The following is an 18,089-nucleotide window of genomic DNA, read 5'->3' on the forward strand; positions in this document are numbered from 1 at the left end:
CAGAAAAACCTCCAAACAACAGAAGAAATAACAACAGAAAAACGAGGCAGAAAAGATCGTTAATGAAGCTGTTCCCTGGCCCTGCTACAGGCACAGACTGTACTGCTGTAGTCATTTGGAAGTGCTTACAAGTTTTTGATGTTTTCTGCCACTCCAGCTGTGTACTGTGGATCCGTCTGAAAACGAAAGACAAACAGTGTTAGATCCTTCAGCCTCAGCCTGTGCCTCCCCCCACACCCCCATGGCTCAGAAATCACTCTCAGAACACCCCAAGGGTACTGTCAGCCCCTCTGCACCATGTTCATTCATCTTCATGTCTCCTTTTCTCCAGTTTAACCACTCTCACCGTGCTGATGGACTCCCAGGAGCCCTTCTTGGTGGCCAGTGTTAACCCAAAGCATCACACCCCAAAACCCACCCCAAAGGACTCAAGATCACATACAACTTCCTCTCAAGCTCTCCTGGCACTTCTGTCTCTGCCAGTGCCAAGTGTTTGCACAAAGTGTTAACCTCTGGGCTGTTTATTTTTTTCCTACCCACACTGGCTTCCATCCAAGCAAATACTCTTGGCAGAAAGGGAACTCTACCCCTTTGGTGAAAAAGAGGGGTCTATTTATAAGCATGCATTTTTCATTTCAGGTTCATTTTGACACTTTTCTTCCTAAAAAACCCAGTTTGCTTCCATAATCAGCCTGGCAACCCATAACAGTTTGGAAGCGAAGGTCAGCAGCTCCTCATGCTGCTATCTGCAGGGGAGATAAGTGCAGACATGGGCGGGCACCAGACAAAAACCATCTATCTGCACAGTGACCAGGAAAACAAGACCCAAGAACAAAGGGCAGGACACCTAGGAGCAAAATCTGTGCCTGTTTCCTGGTGCTGGCATTGTTTTGGGTGATCAGAGGGATCACGGGGCCACATGTCCCAGGCAGATCTGCAGACGCAGCATCGCAGAAGCTGGGACCGGCTGTGGCTGCGCTTGGCACGGGGTAGAGGTGAGAAGTGAGACGCCAGGCATGTGTGTCACAAGCTGAGGACAGAGCTTCCAGGCTGGAGCAGTGACAAGAGAGGGTTTTCTCAAGAGAAAAAAGGTCCCTTTCCCAAACAGGGCTTAAGCTCCTGGTGCTGGACTGATTTCTTACCCTGGTGCTGCCAAGAAAACAGCAATGGGAAAAACAAAGGCAGGAAAGATGTTCCTGGATTTGGGAGCAAACACACAGCTCTGCTCTGAGCTGTCACTGAAATGGTGGGTTGGTGACAGCCACACTGGCCAGCTCACCCTGGGGCTCCACTCTACCAGCCAAGGAGACCTTGGCTCTCCTAGGCAGCCTGGCTGTCATGGACACCATGTACAGTGGTCAGTAGTGGCACTTGGAAAAGAGAGGTCCCCATGCCAAAAAAAAACATTTTGGTGCTCTGTTCACTGTCCTGAGACTTCAGATTACCCAATGGCAGCTCCAGGTGACAGTGGAGTCATCCTCCCCACTGCTTATTCCTTATCCTGTGCCTGAGGAGCCCTAACAAGCAACACCAAGTGCAGGTACATGGAGAAACATTTCAGGAAGGGGCAGAGCAGGCACAGAGGTGGTTGATACTTGTGTGGATGGAGGACATTGTAGCTACAGAGCCAGGTTAGCAAGAGAGGACAGTGATGACCTGCAACAGCTATCATCACTGGGACTGGCATATGACTCATGTGCTTCTGCACTTCATGGTAGCAGAATTAATTTATATGTTGTTCACTTTCCTCTTCACAGGTACACACAGAAAGTCAGGAGCTGCCACCACAGCCTCCACCCCATTATCAAGCCATCTAAAAATTATTGCAGTCCAAAACAGGAGATGCTGCTTAAAACCTCTTGTGTTTTTTAACTTATCTGCTGTGAAAACAGCCACCAAACCTATCCTGGCTCAAAGGGAAATGACACAGCCAGGACTGAACCTTGTCCTGGGCACTTTGGGCTGCACCCATCTGTGCACATCCCCTTGTACAAAATGCCAGCCAGGCACCCAAAGGCCAAATGCTACTCAAAACATCAAATTATGGGTAAATGAAGAATCAAACCCAGACATTTATCTTTGTTCCGCTCCCAGTAATATGCTACTGAGGTTTATCTTTCTCACCAGATTTCTGCAAGTTAAGACAAATGCACTTCAGGCTCAAGTAAATAATCCTGAGGGGAAAGCCACAGAGAAAAATAACCATCTAAACCCATAGATGAAAGCAGCTCTTGCAGCTTAATGTATCAAGGCTCTTTTAGCCCTTGGATTCAGCAACTAATTCTGGGCTCCAAACACCAGGACGAAGAGACATATTAGTCTCAGCTGCAAATCAGCAGGCTTTTGGGCTTTGAGAAGGGGTTAGTGCTGTCTTACAGGTACATAGAGAAATTCAGCTGCTTCCTGAGGAGGTCTGAGAGCTCCCCTAGACACAGCCATGGGGCTGCTCTAGAACATTTTGGGAGTAACCACTCAAGCAGCCTGCAAGAGGCATCACAAGTTAGAAAGCTAAACACACGTGCTGCTGTTCCTAATGTGACACTTGCCTGCTCACATCCTGATCCTCTCTAGTCCAGCCAAGTGTTTTATTTTGGGCAGGACATACCTAATGAGGTGGGTGTTGGTCTCCTCTCAAGTTACAAGTGATAGGATGAGAGAAAATGGCCTCAAGTTGTGCCAGGAAGGTTTAGGTGGGATATTAGGAAAAATTTCTTTGTGGAAAGAGTTGTCAAGCCCTGGATCAGGCTGCCCAGGAAAGGGGTAGAACCATCATCCCTGGAGATATTAAAAGCTCTAGGGACAGGGTCTACTGGTGGACTTGGCAATGGACTTGGTTTACAGTTGGACTCGATGACCTTAAAGGTCTTTTCCAACCTAAATGATTCTATAATTCTATAATTCTATGATGCTGGTTGGACAGCAGCCTAAGGCTGGGCTTATCTGCCTCAGCACGCAGCAGAGCTGGCCTCTAGGTGGGCAGGCATCCTCTTGGCATGGAGTTTGGCAGCCAGTGGGATGGGGGTGAGGGAAATGGGGTAAAGAGGCAAAGCTCTGTCTTACCTCAGCGATGAGGACGACGATGACAGAGTCCTCCTTCTCCTGCTGCGTGAGCTCTGAGATGAGGGAGTTGAGGGTGTCGGTGAGGTAGGAGTGCACCTCCCGCTTCACACTGGGGATTCCCATCACGATGGACACTGCCCAAGGCCATGCAGAGATTTTAGAGAGGGAGGTGTGCTAGGACAAGGCACTTTGCTCCCATGACTGTCTCATGGTTCACCTGCTCAGGGCCATGCTCTGCCATTAAAAACCAGCACTGATCAGCAGGTGTGAGAGTTCCTGGGCTACACAGGGTTCCCATACTCCTGTCCCCCTGCCCAGTACCAATCAGCAGCACCCCAGGCTATCAGGCTGGCAAAGCACCCATGGCTGTCAGATAGACTCTTTCTTTTCTCCCTGAAAGTCTAAGGAAAGACTTAAAATCCCTCCCCCTAAACTCTTTCTTTTCTCCCTGAAAGTCTAAGGAAAGACTTAAAATCCCTCCCCTTCCTAAGGGTCTGTTTAGCCTGTGAATGACAACTTCAAGAACACTCTTGTTCTCCAAACCCCTTCCCTGACCAGAAGCACCTCAGTTTGGGAGGAGCAGAGAGTCAGATCTTTGGTTTTGGGTTGAGATTTGGGAGCAGGGGGGAATTGTATGGTAACCAAAGTCCTGTTCCAGATGGGATTTGCCTAAGACAGGTTAGAGTCTCCAGGAAGCAGCCTGTAAACTACCCTTTCACCTGACCACCTTCTAGGCAAGGTCTAGAGCACTCTGGAGACGAAAAGCAGCAAAAAAGATCTGGCAAAAGCATCAAGAACATTTTAGTGCTGGTCAAGAGCAGAGACAGCAGTTCCCTGTAGTCTCACAGGTGTGACATCGCTTACCCACCCCACGTGTAACGATAAAAAGGAAGCTTGCATGATGCATGCAGCCGTTCCTCCAGTCCTGCTCACATCCATACCACAGCCAGGCTCAGAGGAAAGGGGAGAGACAGGCACCAAGGTGAGGAAGAGCACCAGAAGCAGCACTAATTCCCATTTACCTCCAGTGCGCCCCTGTCCCACATGCACGGCTGGCTGCAGACTGTTCTCCTTTGACAGCAAATGTGGCAAATGATGGAAGATGGTGGGAAGGTGCAGCACATTCTTGTTGGTGATATTCCACAGTTTTAACTTGGTTTCGTCTTAAAAAGGAAAAGGGAATCAATTGCAAGGCACAGTAGGGAGGAAGAGACTGCAAGGCAAAAAAGCCTTTTCAGAGCAGCCTGGCCACCCGAGACTACTGCTGGGTTATAAAAAAAATCAGGCCAACCTTTAACATGCCACTACAAACCCAATTAAAGTTCAGCAGGAGCCATGAGGGCCTCAAAGAAGTCCCAAAATATTTGGGAAGGAGCAGGGAGAATGAAGATCAAATGAAGGTCAAATCAGATCTTTCTGTAGAGATCCAATTTTCTTCAACTGAGCAACTTAAAAAAACAAACAAGAACAAAAAAAGAACAAATATATTGGCAAGGGGTGCTCAGCCAGCCTACCTCCTTCCTCCCCCCTTTCCTGGGATACCTGTTTTCCATATGGATTCAAAGAGCCATAGGAAATGGCACGTATGACTTGCAAGGAAAAAAAACCCAAACTCATAAAGCAAGCAAAGATATTGGCAAATATCCTCAGCAGAGGCAAATCTCAGTGGTTAATGATGCATATGGACCTCTAATTAAAGAGGAGTTTAAGAGTTCCCAAGTCCACAATTTGCTCACGCTGGGGGGGGGAGAAGAGCACGTCCTGTCCGCAGCCCTGCACACGCACACACACCTCTCTACCTCCTCATTAGCAACTGCTTCAAAACAGCCTGAGATCCTCAACTTCTCTGTGTATTCACCAGATAAGCTGCTCCAGGTCCGGTTTATATCCCTCAGGGCCTGTTTCTCCGAGATTGCCCTCTTGATCTCCTCCAGCACCAGGTTGAGCTCCTTGGAGCGCTTCAGGCTCTCCTGCTCGGCTGCGTGAAGTCGGTCGCGGAGGGCGAGGAACTCCCGCTGGTAGATGTCCACAACGTCACCTGTGGATGGAAAAAGAGAGAGGAGCTTTGTCCTCTGCACTCTGAAGGATTTCAAGGCACAAAAGCAGTGGCCATCACTCACTCCTCCTCCATCTCCACAATTCTTCAAATGTGGATTTAGGGAGCTGTGGTCCAGCATACCCCCTTCAATGAGAAGGCTGGAGAGGGGCTGTTTAGATTTGCAGAACTACAATTAAAAAGCTACTCTCATTTTTCTCTTTAACCCGGGTTTCTGGGTCATACAGAAATGTGACCTGGTTCTCTGTGACCAAAGCATGCAGCACAAACGAAGCTGCATGGTGGTTCTTCTTCACCATGTATTTGGAAAGGGGCAGTCAGCTGCTGGCATTAGTTTTTAAAATCAAATACTCTGCGTTTTCCTGTGGCCCCAGAAGTTTGGAAGCTTGGGTGCATGAGATGGTGACTGCTAGATTGGGGAACTGGAATCAAGTGAAAAAGAACTGAAAGCACTGGTGGTGATGGCCATGACAAACACAAGGAATATCAATATTTGTAACCACCTTGCTCCTTGCTTTGGTTTCCTTATGGTACACAAAGGAAAGGGTTTTAAGAGCACCCATTAAAGGTCATTCAAGTGAGTAATTCAGGAGAACTCCCAGACAGCATCTCAAAGGCCTTCTTCAGATGGTGCAAAGCATCTCCTGGGTGACCCCCGACTGAGGGAAAGTGAGATGCTGGCAAGGGGGGGTGCAGTGAGATGAGGGTGGGGACAGCAAGAGCTGACTGGATGCTTATATAAACCCAAATGTTTGGATACACCCTTTAAGGATGCATCGTAAATGTTATTTTTATATATATATATAAAAATATAAATTGTGGCAGGGTAATAGAGCATTTTATTTTGAAACAACATCTTGTCAGCATCTCCTTTTGAAGCAATAAAACCATCAAGAGCCTTCAGCCAGAACTAACTATACAAAAGCTGGGAGTGGAATCAGTTAGCCATTAATGAACATTCCTGGGCTGTTTCTTTACTCCATTATGAGTGAAAAGTACTCATTAAAAAGACACTTTTATCTGTGGTCACTCATGTGTTTGCAGTGAGCCTGTAGCTCACAGGACTACACCCAAACCAGATATAGTAGACCCTTAGCCCAAACACAACCAGGAAAGCTAATGACCAAAAACACTGCACAGGGCTAAATATACATCAGAGCCCATGATAAAAGATACACTGACTGCATCCACAGCTTCTATTTTGGGGTCCATAAAGAAAAAGAGAAAAAGAATTTTGAAGATCAGACATATCCAGATCCAAAGCACAGAGTTTCCAAGACAACAGTGTTTTCCTGTCCACTTTCCAGTAATGCCTTTGCCTAGGATAAGTTTTGCCCATGGGACATCTTCCCCAAAAGCCCCTTCTCCACGATTCACTGCTTCAGCACCAGGGCCCCTCCCAAGGCAGTCTGGCTCCTATTAACCTTTCAGCATTCTTTTCAAAGGCCCTGCTACAGGGGGAGGGAGCAGAGGAAGTGACACCCATTTGATTCCCCTGCTCACCTGACACGTTACTCAGAGAAAGCTGAGGGACAGGCACCAACCAGACCAGTCCTTCCTCTTTCCTGTGCCGTGCCATCGAGCAAACATCTGAGTACTTGCAGCAAACCAGATGAGCCTCCAGCTTTGGGACCTGCCACGGGAACTCACAGGAGCTGTCAGGCTGTGAACTGACTCCACGATGAGCCAGACCTTTGCCTGCTGGTATATCTCTGACATAAGAATATTCCTTTCAACCTCCCAGTACTCTAGATTAGAGGTTTTCCTACTTGTGCCTTTTACTGGCTACATCTGTGAACACCAGCAAGGAACCAATCTCACTTTCTGTCTTTGCACGACGTGGTGGCAGGAACGTGCTTGTGCAAGGCTGGGATCGTTTGGCTCTGGGCACAGGAGGGGGTTAGGATCCTGGGGATGCTCTCAAAGCCAACTCACAGCCAAAGGCTGCCATTAGATCTTGTTCTGCAATACCTGGAGTGGAGTAAAGGCAGGCTTTACACTTAATGGCTTTTTCCAGAGCACTGCATTTCGTTTGTGCAGATTTAGAAGGGAAATGTCACTGATTATTCAGTCACTAATGACCTGCCTGCCAAAGCCAAGAGCTGTACTTTTCATTAGACTGCAATGGTGATGTGCAGTCAACCATTTGCTGCTTTTCTAGCTAATGGTTGGAAGTGAAATTGTATTTGTTTCCAGTGCTCTTGTCCTATGTTGTCTTCGTAGGCTTTCCACCCTTTAATTAAAATTTCATGAAATTTAAAAGCTGATCGATTGTGACCAGTTCCAATGACAGCTTGAACAGTCCCAGACAAAGCCCAGGACTGGCATGCAGTTTCCCAGGAATTTCCAGCAATGCCACTTTGCACTTGCTGGTCTGCACTGGCACGTGGATGCAGATCTGTCATCCTTGCAGAACTCTTGGCTGCCCAGCCAGGGAAGGCTCTGAAAAGCCACAAAGGGCAGTGGAGGATAAGGCATGGGGGAAACTGGCTCCCATCTCTGCAAGCAAGGTTGGACACAGAAGTGATTTGTTGCTAATTAGGCTGAACAAATTCTTCAGCTAGTGTCAGTTCAGCACAGACCCTTTACTTACCTTTCAAAGCAGCAGCACTCCCCATCTATATGTTTATTGTCTTACTTCCCAACAGAAGACAGCAGAGCTCTTAAAATATCTCCAAGCACTGCAGGACAAAAACTCCTAGCTATAACTATATTAAAAAAAAAATAGTCTCAGCTTACTTTTTCTTGAGAGATAGCACTTTGCTTTGGGCTTAAAATAGACTGGTTTAATAAAGAAAGAAATTCAGCGTTAGGTTGATGGTCTGCAGGACAGACATGGGAGACCAAAAACCTCTCAGACTTGCAGTCCTTGCAGCACACATTGTGCATGCCCAGTGCCCACCTCACCCTGCCAGGTCTAATATTTGCACTCAGTGGCCTCTGGCTGCTCAGCTCCATGTCTGCATCCAGCAGTTTCCTACAAGCTGCCTCTCTGCAGGCCAGGGACAGCAGCGCTGGGCACAGCTGGGCACTGGCTGCCATCTGTCCATCCCTGAGCTCACCAGAGCAGATCTCAGATCTCGGGGTGTGTCCCTGGAGGTGGGGAGCAGCCTGTAGCAGAAGGACAGTGGCTGTAGGAAGCATCTGGCTGAGCATCACTCACTGACTGACATCTCCCCTCTCTGCTGCCTTCTCCTGCCCTGGCTGTGCCCAGCCATTTTTTTCAGCTGGGTTCTCCAGCTGAGATCCCTGTGCTGGGTTTGCTGAGTGATGCTGTGAACTGCTGGTGAAGCAGCAGGCAGGCATGGCTTGATGGGGCTCCTCTCCCAGCAGCTGGCAAGCAGTGGTGCAGAGTGGATGGGCACACACTGGTGGGGCTCACAGGCTGCTTCCTAGGTGCCTTATGTGGGCTCTGCAGAGCTGACCTGCAGCTTCCCAAAGTTTTTTTTTTTTTTTTCCATCCAAGACAGAATCCTTTTAATAAGAAGTATTTCTCAGTAATGGAGAATTCTGTGGCTTCATTCTCCTTTAAGTGACCATTAAGTGCAAACTATGTTTGCTAGCAGAGATGAGGGCTGGAACATCTGTGTCCACTCTGTTTATCCACTGTCAGTTTCTGAGTGAAAGCAAAATACCTAATCTGATCCTGAACCAGCAGATGGGCACAAAATCAGATCAGTGCTGATAAAACCCCCACCTTGAAATCTGACATGGTCATCCATATATCTGTATCTACATCCACAGTCAGGGATGCTATCATTCTGTATTCTGCATTAGTCTTTCAAATCACACTCCAACCTCCCAGGGAGCCTGTGGTGCATTTTAAACACGTCCATATTTCAGGACCAATTACTTTTGGTTTTGTTCTCTGCAGATAACCTCTCCCAGCAGAGCAGACCGGTGGCCAAAGCCAAAGATTTCTCTCCAATTCAATCTTTTCAAAAGCCACTGCAAAGACTTTGCTAGCTGGATTTGCTTCTCATTAGGAAGACTTTCAAGAGACTTTGTGTAAAAACTAAAAACAACCCCCAAACCTCCCAACCGTTTATCTTCAGAAAATCTTGGCCTCAAGAGCTCAACTGCACCTTTTAACCTGTCAGCCACAAGAGTTCCCAGAGCCAAACCAGCTGGAATAAAGTGTGGCCCCCAGTTCACAGCACAGATGGAGCTGGAGCAGAAACTCACTTGTCTCCACAAAACTTCTCTGCACTGACTGTGCTTCTTCATTTTATTTAAAACACCTTTTTAATTAATAACCATTCCCTGCTCTAGGACTTGCAAGGGCCTGGGAGGACTCCAGAGCACAGCAACAACCCCTCCTTAGGCTACAGCATCTGCTGTCCAAAACTCCAGCCAGTGAAGCATGGGGAGCCAAGCTGCTGAGCCATCCCAGCCCAGCACTGTCCCCGGCCCAGCCAGGCGCCTGGGCTGCCCACATCTCACTTTGTCCCCAGGCACTTGCAGGCACTCCTGGACTCAATTGGTGATTAGGGACTTGGTTTTGATGTTTAATGATTTCTGTAATGTTGGCATGTTACGCTCTAGATTTGCCCTGATTGAATCACAGCATTCATTAGGTATTTGGCTAACAGAATTTCACCAGACTCTTGAAATGGATAGAAGGAGTTACTACGTCATACCAGCAAATTAAATCCAGCCCCTGGGATGTCAAAAACCTTAGTCCTGCTTTACATGGCAATGTGACAGCTAATGCAGCACAGAGAGGTCAGGCACTTTGCACAGGTACACAGAAAGCAGCAGTAACTCTACAAGAAACACTTTATCCCATTAACAGCACAACACTGCCCTTCACTTATTTGGCTGTAGAAGGAAGAGACCAGTCCTAGAGAGCCACCAAAAACAAACCCCCAAAGTAGCCCCCAAAAGCCCCAGGGAAGCAACTCTGCTGGGGTCTGTGGAGCTAGAGGTAAGTTGTGACAGTACAAACATTGTCTCAAGCAGCAGAAAGAAAAAGGGATGATACTTCAGCGTCCAAAACACACCCCAAAAGTCACTGCCATTGCCAGGCAGGATGAAGATCCAGCAGGCTTTTTCCTTCCAATCCAAAGAAGCTCTAACTGTGCTCCTGTAAGACAAGCAAGATGAGATATACATCACCTCCCCTTCCACAAGCCAGCAGATCATTGTTCTCAGTCTTAGATTCATCTTTTGCCACCTTAGGATATGTGCAGCCACCGAGGACTTGGTTTGCCCTAAGGAACTGAGCACCAAGATATGCCAAGCAGCAAATCCAACACAGTCAAGGCCAGATTTCAGGGAGTGATGTTACCTGGCAGGGTGAACCTCCCAAAAGGCTTCATCACTTGCAGTTACTCTGCTGGGGGCTGATTCATCCCCACAGAAAGAAAGGAAGAGCATTTCAGCCATGGCCTTGCCAGACAGCAAACAGGGTGCTTTATTCAGCAAACATCGTGTGGCATTTACAGCTCCACTGTGTCCCAAACCACCTGGATACTGACTCAGACCAGACATGTTCTAGCTGCTGCTTATAAAAATAGACCTTGAGCTTCTTTATGGTAAGCTAAAGAAACTTTTCCAAGTTTCTTCATGATATCAATGTTGTAATTGGTAGTTAACACATGGACAAAAAAATACCCCAACAAAACAAAACATGGAAAGCAGAGGTTTTTAGGACCAGTAGAATGATCATTATTATTAAGAGAACAGCTGTAGGTGCAGAGAGCAGCAGGAAGGGCAGGGACCAGGGAAGGAAGGATGTGGCATGTGGATTTCCCAGTGGTGGTGGCACTGGTACTGATGGGACAAGCCCCAGAGTCACCATAACAGCCATGGGCAGCCAAAGCAGCCCTCAAAATAGCTTATAGAAGATAGACCATGTTTATCCCCCAGTCCAGTCCCTACATACAGTGTGTGCTATCCTGAACTGCACCTGAGTGATGTGTTTCAATGCCACCATCACCCCAATGCACATCTTGGTGCCATTACTGCCCCACAACTTAGAGCCTGTGCTCAAGCACCATCCTGAGTGCAGGCAGCACCATTCTGCAGGTCTCTAACATGTTGCAAAAACCAGTAGCCAGCCTCCATACCTAGTAAAAGGTGCTGGCAATAGCAGCAGGAGCAACCCTTCACAGCCAGCACCTACCAGGCCACTCAGCCCAGTGCCATGGCAGTTCTTGGGCTGCACCTGGGTCAGCTGCTGGGCATGAGCATCCCAGCCTAGCACCATCAGGCTGAGCTAACACAGCAGCTGGCACAAGAGGCTTATTAAAAGTCAGCTTGTCTGAAAAAATGATCCTCAAACAAAGCCACTGCTTCCACTGGCTGCAGTCTGGGTGGGGGGGGTGTTTTCTTAATATAGCCATTTAATAAGAGCCTGTGGTGTATTTAACAGCACTTCAACCTTCCACAGCTCTGTGCAATGAAATAGAAATGCAATGCATCTCCTCACTGATGGGCTCTACCCAGGGAATAGAGGTACCCTGAAGTCACCATTCCTTCCTTTTGCAGCAGTAGGTTTTAATCATATTCCTGTTGCACGACTCCTCGCTGGAGCTTAATGTTGTCTCAGCACATATGTCCTTAGAAGGAGAGAGGAAAACACATATCCCTTGCACCTTATTATTCCAAAGTAGGACCAACTGTTTGCAGTTGAGACATTTACAGTTCAGACATTCACAGAGATCCTTCAGCAACAACAACAACAAAAATTAAAGTTTGGGTTGTTTTTTGTTTATTTGTTTGTTTTTAACTTTTAATGTCCTAAGTAGCAAGTTTTCAAGGATGGCGAGGAGTAGATTTCCTGTTATGAGCATGGTGAGCCACACATGGATGGCAAACATTATGATCCCCCTTTCAAAGAGGAGAACAAGTTGTAGGGGTGCCTGCACCCAGAGCCAAAGCACTCCCCAAGGAGCTGCAGGAGGGATGCAGGCTCCAAAGCAAGGATATAGAAACTCAGCAATTAGGAAAGCAAGCAGTGATGTCCATCACTGCTGCCTAAAATATCTCAGATCAGAGCAGAGAAGGCAGCAGAAGCTGTCACACCACTCTCAGGTACTTGCAGAGCAGGTTTGGGATCCCTTTTCTGCAGTGTAGCTCCCTGGGTGAATCACACTGAACCATACAAAGAGCTCTGAGATCACTGCCAGTCCCCTGAGTCTTCCAGTGCACCAACAAAAGCACTGACAGGCACAGAAATCCCCAGCAGGTATAAACCACCATCAGCTTCTGCGGGAGGAACTAGTCCTGATTTTCCCTGGGGTCTGATCAACCCTTTTCAAGGGATTTAACAAGAGGCAGAAAGCAGGTGGCAACTCATTTTGCTGGAAGACAGCTAAGGAGGGGAACAAGGGTGAAATTAAATAGTGAATTTTCATCACAGCAAAAGGTTAACCAGAGGAAGCCATAGGGACTGGTATTAAGCCTACTGCCTGAGGATCTGGAGAAGGAGATGAATTTGTGAAGTAGCCAAATAGAGAGCTGACCTAGAGATAAGTTTGTCAAAGCCAGAAAAGAAGCAGATGACCAGGAGAAAAAGGCTGGAGAATGTCAAATTAACACCAAACCTGAGAGGTGCAAATTAATCAGGGGGAATCAAGGTATTTTTCACTACATTAACTAGGAAGGAGACCAAGAGCCATCAGTGTCTTGATGCTGCTGCAGCAATCCAGTGAAAGAAAAACAACCTGGGGGATGGAGAGGGAGGCAAACAAGATGTTTGTTGGCTTAATGAACAGGAGAGGAAATAATAGTATGAAGATTAGAACATTGTAAAAATAATGCTGCCTAATCCCAGAATAGTTTTCACCTCATCTAAAAAAAAAAAAAAGTATCATTACAGGTTTAAAAGGCGCTTTAGAAGAGGGTGATGAGAATGATCAAAGGCCTGAAAAACACTCTGCTCTGTGAGGAAAGAAAAAATAATAATGAGATAATTCATCTCAGGGTGGGCATAATAATAGGGCTCATGATGAAAAGCATGTAAACCAGAGTGATATAATGAAAATATATCACAGGCTTCCATTCACCTTGTCTCAAAATACAGGAGTAACTAACCATTCAGCTCAAATATTAATCTGAAACTGAGAAAATGAAATGTGTTGCACAGGGAAAGTCTATTATTTCTGTGGGCCATAGAAAAACACTGAAACAAGGAATATAAAGAACATTAAAGGGCTAGAAGCTGCAGCAAGCACAGAGACAAGACACCACGAGATGGGGCTGAGACCAAGGTGGGGTAAATCACTGCCCTGCCAGTGGTTCCAAACCTCTTCCAGACTGGCAGTTCCCTTTTTCCCCTGTTTCTTGGGAGAAAGATTCCAGATTTCTGTGTCTCTCCTCACAACAAGGAGGAACAGTGCAGCTTTCTTCTTCAAAGCAAAACTAATTCGTTAGCAATCTAATTATTTACCTGTGCAGCAGGAATACAGCTTTCCAAGCATTTTTCTCTCAAATGGAGAGCAAAGGCTTTGTTCTTAGTGTGTCTTTTTTAATACTCTTTATTTGATTGTGGAATAAAAACATGCTGAAAGTGAAAAAAATACAGCATTACAGAAATCATGGGTCATTAATTACAGCTCTACAGGATTATTAAGTGAGGACATCACACAGGAAAGCCTGGGTGAGGGGTGGAAATAAAGGGGGGAAAAAGAGGAATGGGGAAGACTGGGAGCTTGCACACATGGCGAGTCCTGACTGAGCCAACCTGTATGTGGTCAAAAAGAAGATGCAGTTGCCTAATGCAACATCCTTCTGTGGCATGGGCAGGGAAAATGCTCTTGGATGCACCTAAAGGCAGAGGTAACAGACCCAGAGCACAAAGTGTGTTGCTCTCCTGTGTTGAAAATGCACTTGCAGGAACCTGCAGCAGCCTCATCTGCCTATCATAGAGGTCCAGCACATCAGTCCTGGCACTGGCCATGCCATGTGGTATTTTACTTGTCACTTGTGGCTGTCAGCTTCATGTTAGATTGCAAACCATCACATGCAATAAAAACCCAAGTTGGATTTGCTTGGTTCTTACCACCTGCAAACCTCCAGACTGGATTTCTTTCCCTTTTGCCTTGTTCTCTCACTGACCACCAAAGCCAGTAAGTAAAATCTCATGAACCAGGACAACCGTGAAGAAACAGCTGATGACTGGAGCACACAGGACCATGTCCCCATGGGTGCTGGCAAGACCCAACTCTAGAGCTTTAAAGGAGAAAATTGTGAAGCAGAGCTGATGCCTCAGAGCTAACAGGAAATCCCCTTTTATTACAACCTAATTATGTTAATAATGAAAGAGAGACCTTCTTCTGCCAAACCCCAGAGCACCCAACGCATCCCACGCTATGCCGGCTGCTGATGGCTTGCAAGTCCATCGGAAAGGAACCCCCCCCAAGAAGGGAAGCTGATCTTTGCAAAGGTCACTGTGTTAATCATCATGCCCTTTCCCTGCAGCAGCTGTCACTAATTGCCTGTGAAGAGATGAAATTTGTGTTAATCCTCCTCCCAACATTACTGAACTCCAACATCATCATCATCATCCCCCCACAACAAGCGACCATGAGCCACCAGGACTTCACAGCTGATGGACTTCACAGCTGATGGACAAGCTCAGCTCATCTCAGGAGAGATGCAGCAGGGGCAGGTGGAAAGAAAGCAGTTCCACTTCACAAATTGATGGGCAACTTATTGATCAGCAGCAATAAGTGGCGGGAGGTTTTTTTTCCTGCATCTCCTTGCGCGGATCGACCACCGTGCTCGGCCTTCCACTGAAGTTAGCACCAGCCTCAGAACAGCCGAGATCCTGGAACAGGGGGAACATGTTTAATCAATAACATATGTAGCTTTTGGCATGGCTGAGGGGGATGAAAGAAATTTACAACAGCAAAATGAAGTATAAATCAGAAAACACATATGGAAAAGTTAGAGCGATGTACCAAGTCAGAGGGATATCAAGGAAATCACAGAAGTTCTGGCTGGAGTCCCTGGCTCTACTGATGTTAATAGCTGAGAACTTCAGCACAAGTCAGGTTTGACTTCTTTTTCCAAAAGAGTAACTCATTTGCAATGCATGTGGCTGTCTTAGAGTGAAAGGATATTTAGAGCATTCCCTTTGCCCTGCTATCTATGCAAATTGTGCATCCTGTCTACCTGCAGATCCGCAGCAGCCGACAGAAGACACCTTCCCTATTGTACCAAAGCCCCACAGCTCTGCTGGTGGGGAGAAGCAGACTTTTAAAATCACCACACACTGATCATGGGATGAGCTGATCTGAATTGCATTTTGGTTCAGAAGTCTTAAATAATTTGCAGGATGCTTAAAATAAAATGCATCCAGAACCTTTTAAAAATTACTCAGCATTAATATTTGAAATATTTATCCCCCAGGGTGCAGGGCTTGTAACATGAGCACTTAATGGGGTACATTTTCTTCTCTCCAGAGAAAAACAAGACATTGCCATTAAAGAGCACTCTAAGACCAGCTATAAGGGTTGATGCTATCTGAGGGCTCTTGTTTCATTTTATAGGCTAGGATAATTCCTGGGAAGAAAAACATACTGCTAAGAAGAGTAGGAAGACCCACTTCTCCCTTTTCTCATTCAGCAGCTAAGAAAACATGAAAAAGAGTTATCAGCTGATGCCAACACTCCCTCCCACAAAACCACACCAGCCTGCTTTAGACTGCAATAAAAGAGAAAAATCCTCATTTTTCTCCCCCTGCAGAAAACACCTCACTGGAAGGACAAGCAAGATGGAGTTCCCCACTTGCCAGCAACAGCAACCTGCAGTAATGTAAACTGTTCCCTATTCAAAACCACAGGGACTAGCCCAGAGCTGGGTCCCACACACGACAGCAGCTCAGCTGCCTATCTGCCAGCCCTGTGCCAGCAGTAGCAGCAGCAGCAGCAACAGCAGCAACAGCAGCAGCAACAGCAGCAACAGCAGCAGCAGCATTATTCCAGCAGCCCAGCTCTGCTGTGAGGCACTACAGATGCGATGGCACAGCACAAGGTGGGGGGTTGCAGGACATTTCAAGGGTAAAAAATAAACAGCTGGGGGAGGAGGAGGATGCTGACTACAAGGGTGTCCTACTGCTAAGACCTTTGGCTGATTATTAAATGATGCCTGAAAGCTTCTCAACAAGCTGCTGTTCAGCAATGTTACTGGCAGCTCCTACTCACCCGAGCCAAGCTCCGGGCAGGGTGACTTCTAGTGATCTCAAGCCAGGCTTGCCAAAACGTGCAGGGTGCTCCCTGCACTGTGCCTCTTTTGGACAGCACCAACAACCCTGCAACCCCACAGTCCACCATATCCATGGACTGATCCAGCTGGAAAATGAAACATCCTTGTTGTAGGCTTCATTTTTGGCCAGATACTACTGAGCCAGTGCTGCAAAGGAAGCACATGGGAACCAGGATGCCCTTTTGGACAAGAGCCCAAACAGAGAGCTGCTTAAATGGGTTGTGAAACCACATCCCCAGAGCTTTTGCTTTCTTGCAATGGTAGCGTTATCTAATGGCTTCAAGACAATGCATCCAAGCCTTACAGAATGCTGCTTACCACCTCCAAAATTAGGTAGGCTTCCCATTGTCTGGGACCACAAGACCATGGTATTTATGCTTAATTTCATGACTATTCCTAAAGTGTTTGGTCCTGGCAGAGCAAACTTGATGCTTGCTGTGAGCGGAGATGTGCAGCTCAGGCCTCCCATTTCCCTCCAACACATCTATTTACATGCATTTGGCTTCTCAGGGTTTCACACACCGTTACCTTTACTGGTGGCATATATAAGGTAATGCTAATTGCTATGTGGGCTGCTGGGGCTCAGTTTTCCAGATTTTCCACCCAGAGGGAAGCTATGTTACAAAGAGATTCAGTTTGACATGTTTAGGTGCTGCAAGGAGAATGTGAGATGCAAGGGCTGCCTGCTGCAAGGAGAAGAGCCCGTCTCTCCTTCTGGCAACCCAAGACCTGTGCCCAACAGCATCAGAGCCCATGGAGAGAGTTTTCAATGACTAAACAGTTGCATTTCAAGCACCAGTGCAGACGTACATCCTCACAGGAGCATGCACAGGATGTTGAATTGGGCTGTCTGGAGACCAAAGTGCTGCAGCATCCAGCCATGGCTCCCCCAGCAGTGTCCTGCCATCCAGTGGTTGTCAATAGGCTACCCAGGGAGCTGGGTAGGTCCAACATGTTGCCCAGAGAGGTGGTAGATGTCCCATCTCTGGAAATTTCCAAGTCAGATTGGACTGGGCTCTGGGCAACCTGATCTAGTTGAAGATCTCACTGTAGAGGGGGTTTGGCTAGATGACCTTTAAAAGCTCCTGCCAACCTAAACCATTCTGATTCTATGATCCCCAGCTGCTCTTCAGGATGAAATCAATCAGTCAGTCAGCTTTATACTGGGACAGGAGGATTTGCTGAGATACTCAGACCACGAGCCCAGACGTTTTTAAACTCAGGGAGGTGTGAGGGGAAGATGAGAGAGAGCACAGAGCTCTGGAGGGGCCACAGCTGCTGGGTGAAGGCAGAGGACAGAAATGGCTTTCACATAAGACGAAGCCCAAGCACAGCTGAGCAAAGCCACAGCTCGTTCTGAAGGAGTTAAACTGCAAGAAATCACAGCAGAGGACACCAGTAGGAGTGAGAGAGTGCAGGGCCTGACCCCACTCACTGCCGTCTGGCTGCCCCAGGGGTGCCAGGAGGCCAAAACCCAGGGAAAATCCCACCATGGGGGAGCAAGGCTCAGCATGGCGTGGGGAAAAAAAGCAGCTTGACTCACCCTGATGGAAACTGTCCTTAATACTTGCAGCACAAGCAGTTAGAGCTCAATTCGAGCCCCTGTTCCCTCTGGACAAAGAGTTTTACTGTTGGACTGTAGTGCCTGAGAGGCCATTTCTGTACTCCGGGGCATCCAAACAATGCTTTGGAGATGGTCTCTCACCGGCCACCCAGGCTGCCAAGCACTAAAAGCTGTCATCTGAGCACATGAAGAAAT

General features: G+C 47.2%; 1 protein-coding gene across 1 annotated transcript in view; it reads right to left on the reverse strand.

Annotated features, from left to right (window-relative positions):
• MGAT4B (alpha-1,3-mannosyl-glycoprotein 4-beta-N-acetylglucosaminyltransferase B) overlaps positions 1–18,089 on the reverse strand; it is a 52,342-nt gene that overhangs the window by 10,763 nt on the left and 23,490 nt on the right. The window contains exons 2-5 of the mRNA XM_054389277.1: positions 4,919–5,098; positions 4,083–4,223; positions 3,061–3,194; positions 130–176 (exon numbers count right to left, since the gene is read on the reverse strand). Of these exons, the coding sequence (XP_054245252.1) occupies positions 130–176; positions 3,061–3,194; positions 4,083–4,223; positions 4,919–5,098 (502 nt within the window). The remainder of the gene's footprint in view (positions 1–129; positions 177–3,060; positions 3,195–4,082; positions 4,224–4,918; positions 5,099–18,089) is intronic.

The sequence above is a fragment of the Indicator indicator genome, chromosome 18 (genome assembly GCF_027791375.1).
Source record: "Indicator indicator isolate 239-I01 chromosome 18, UM_Iind_1.1, whole genome shotgun sequence".
NCBI lineage: Eukaryota > Metazoa > Chordata > Aves > Piciformes > Indicatoridae > Indicator > Indicator indicator.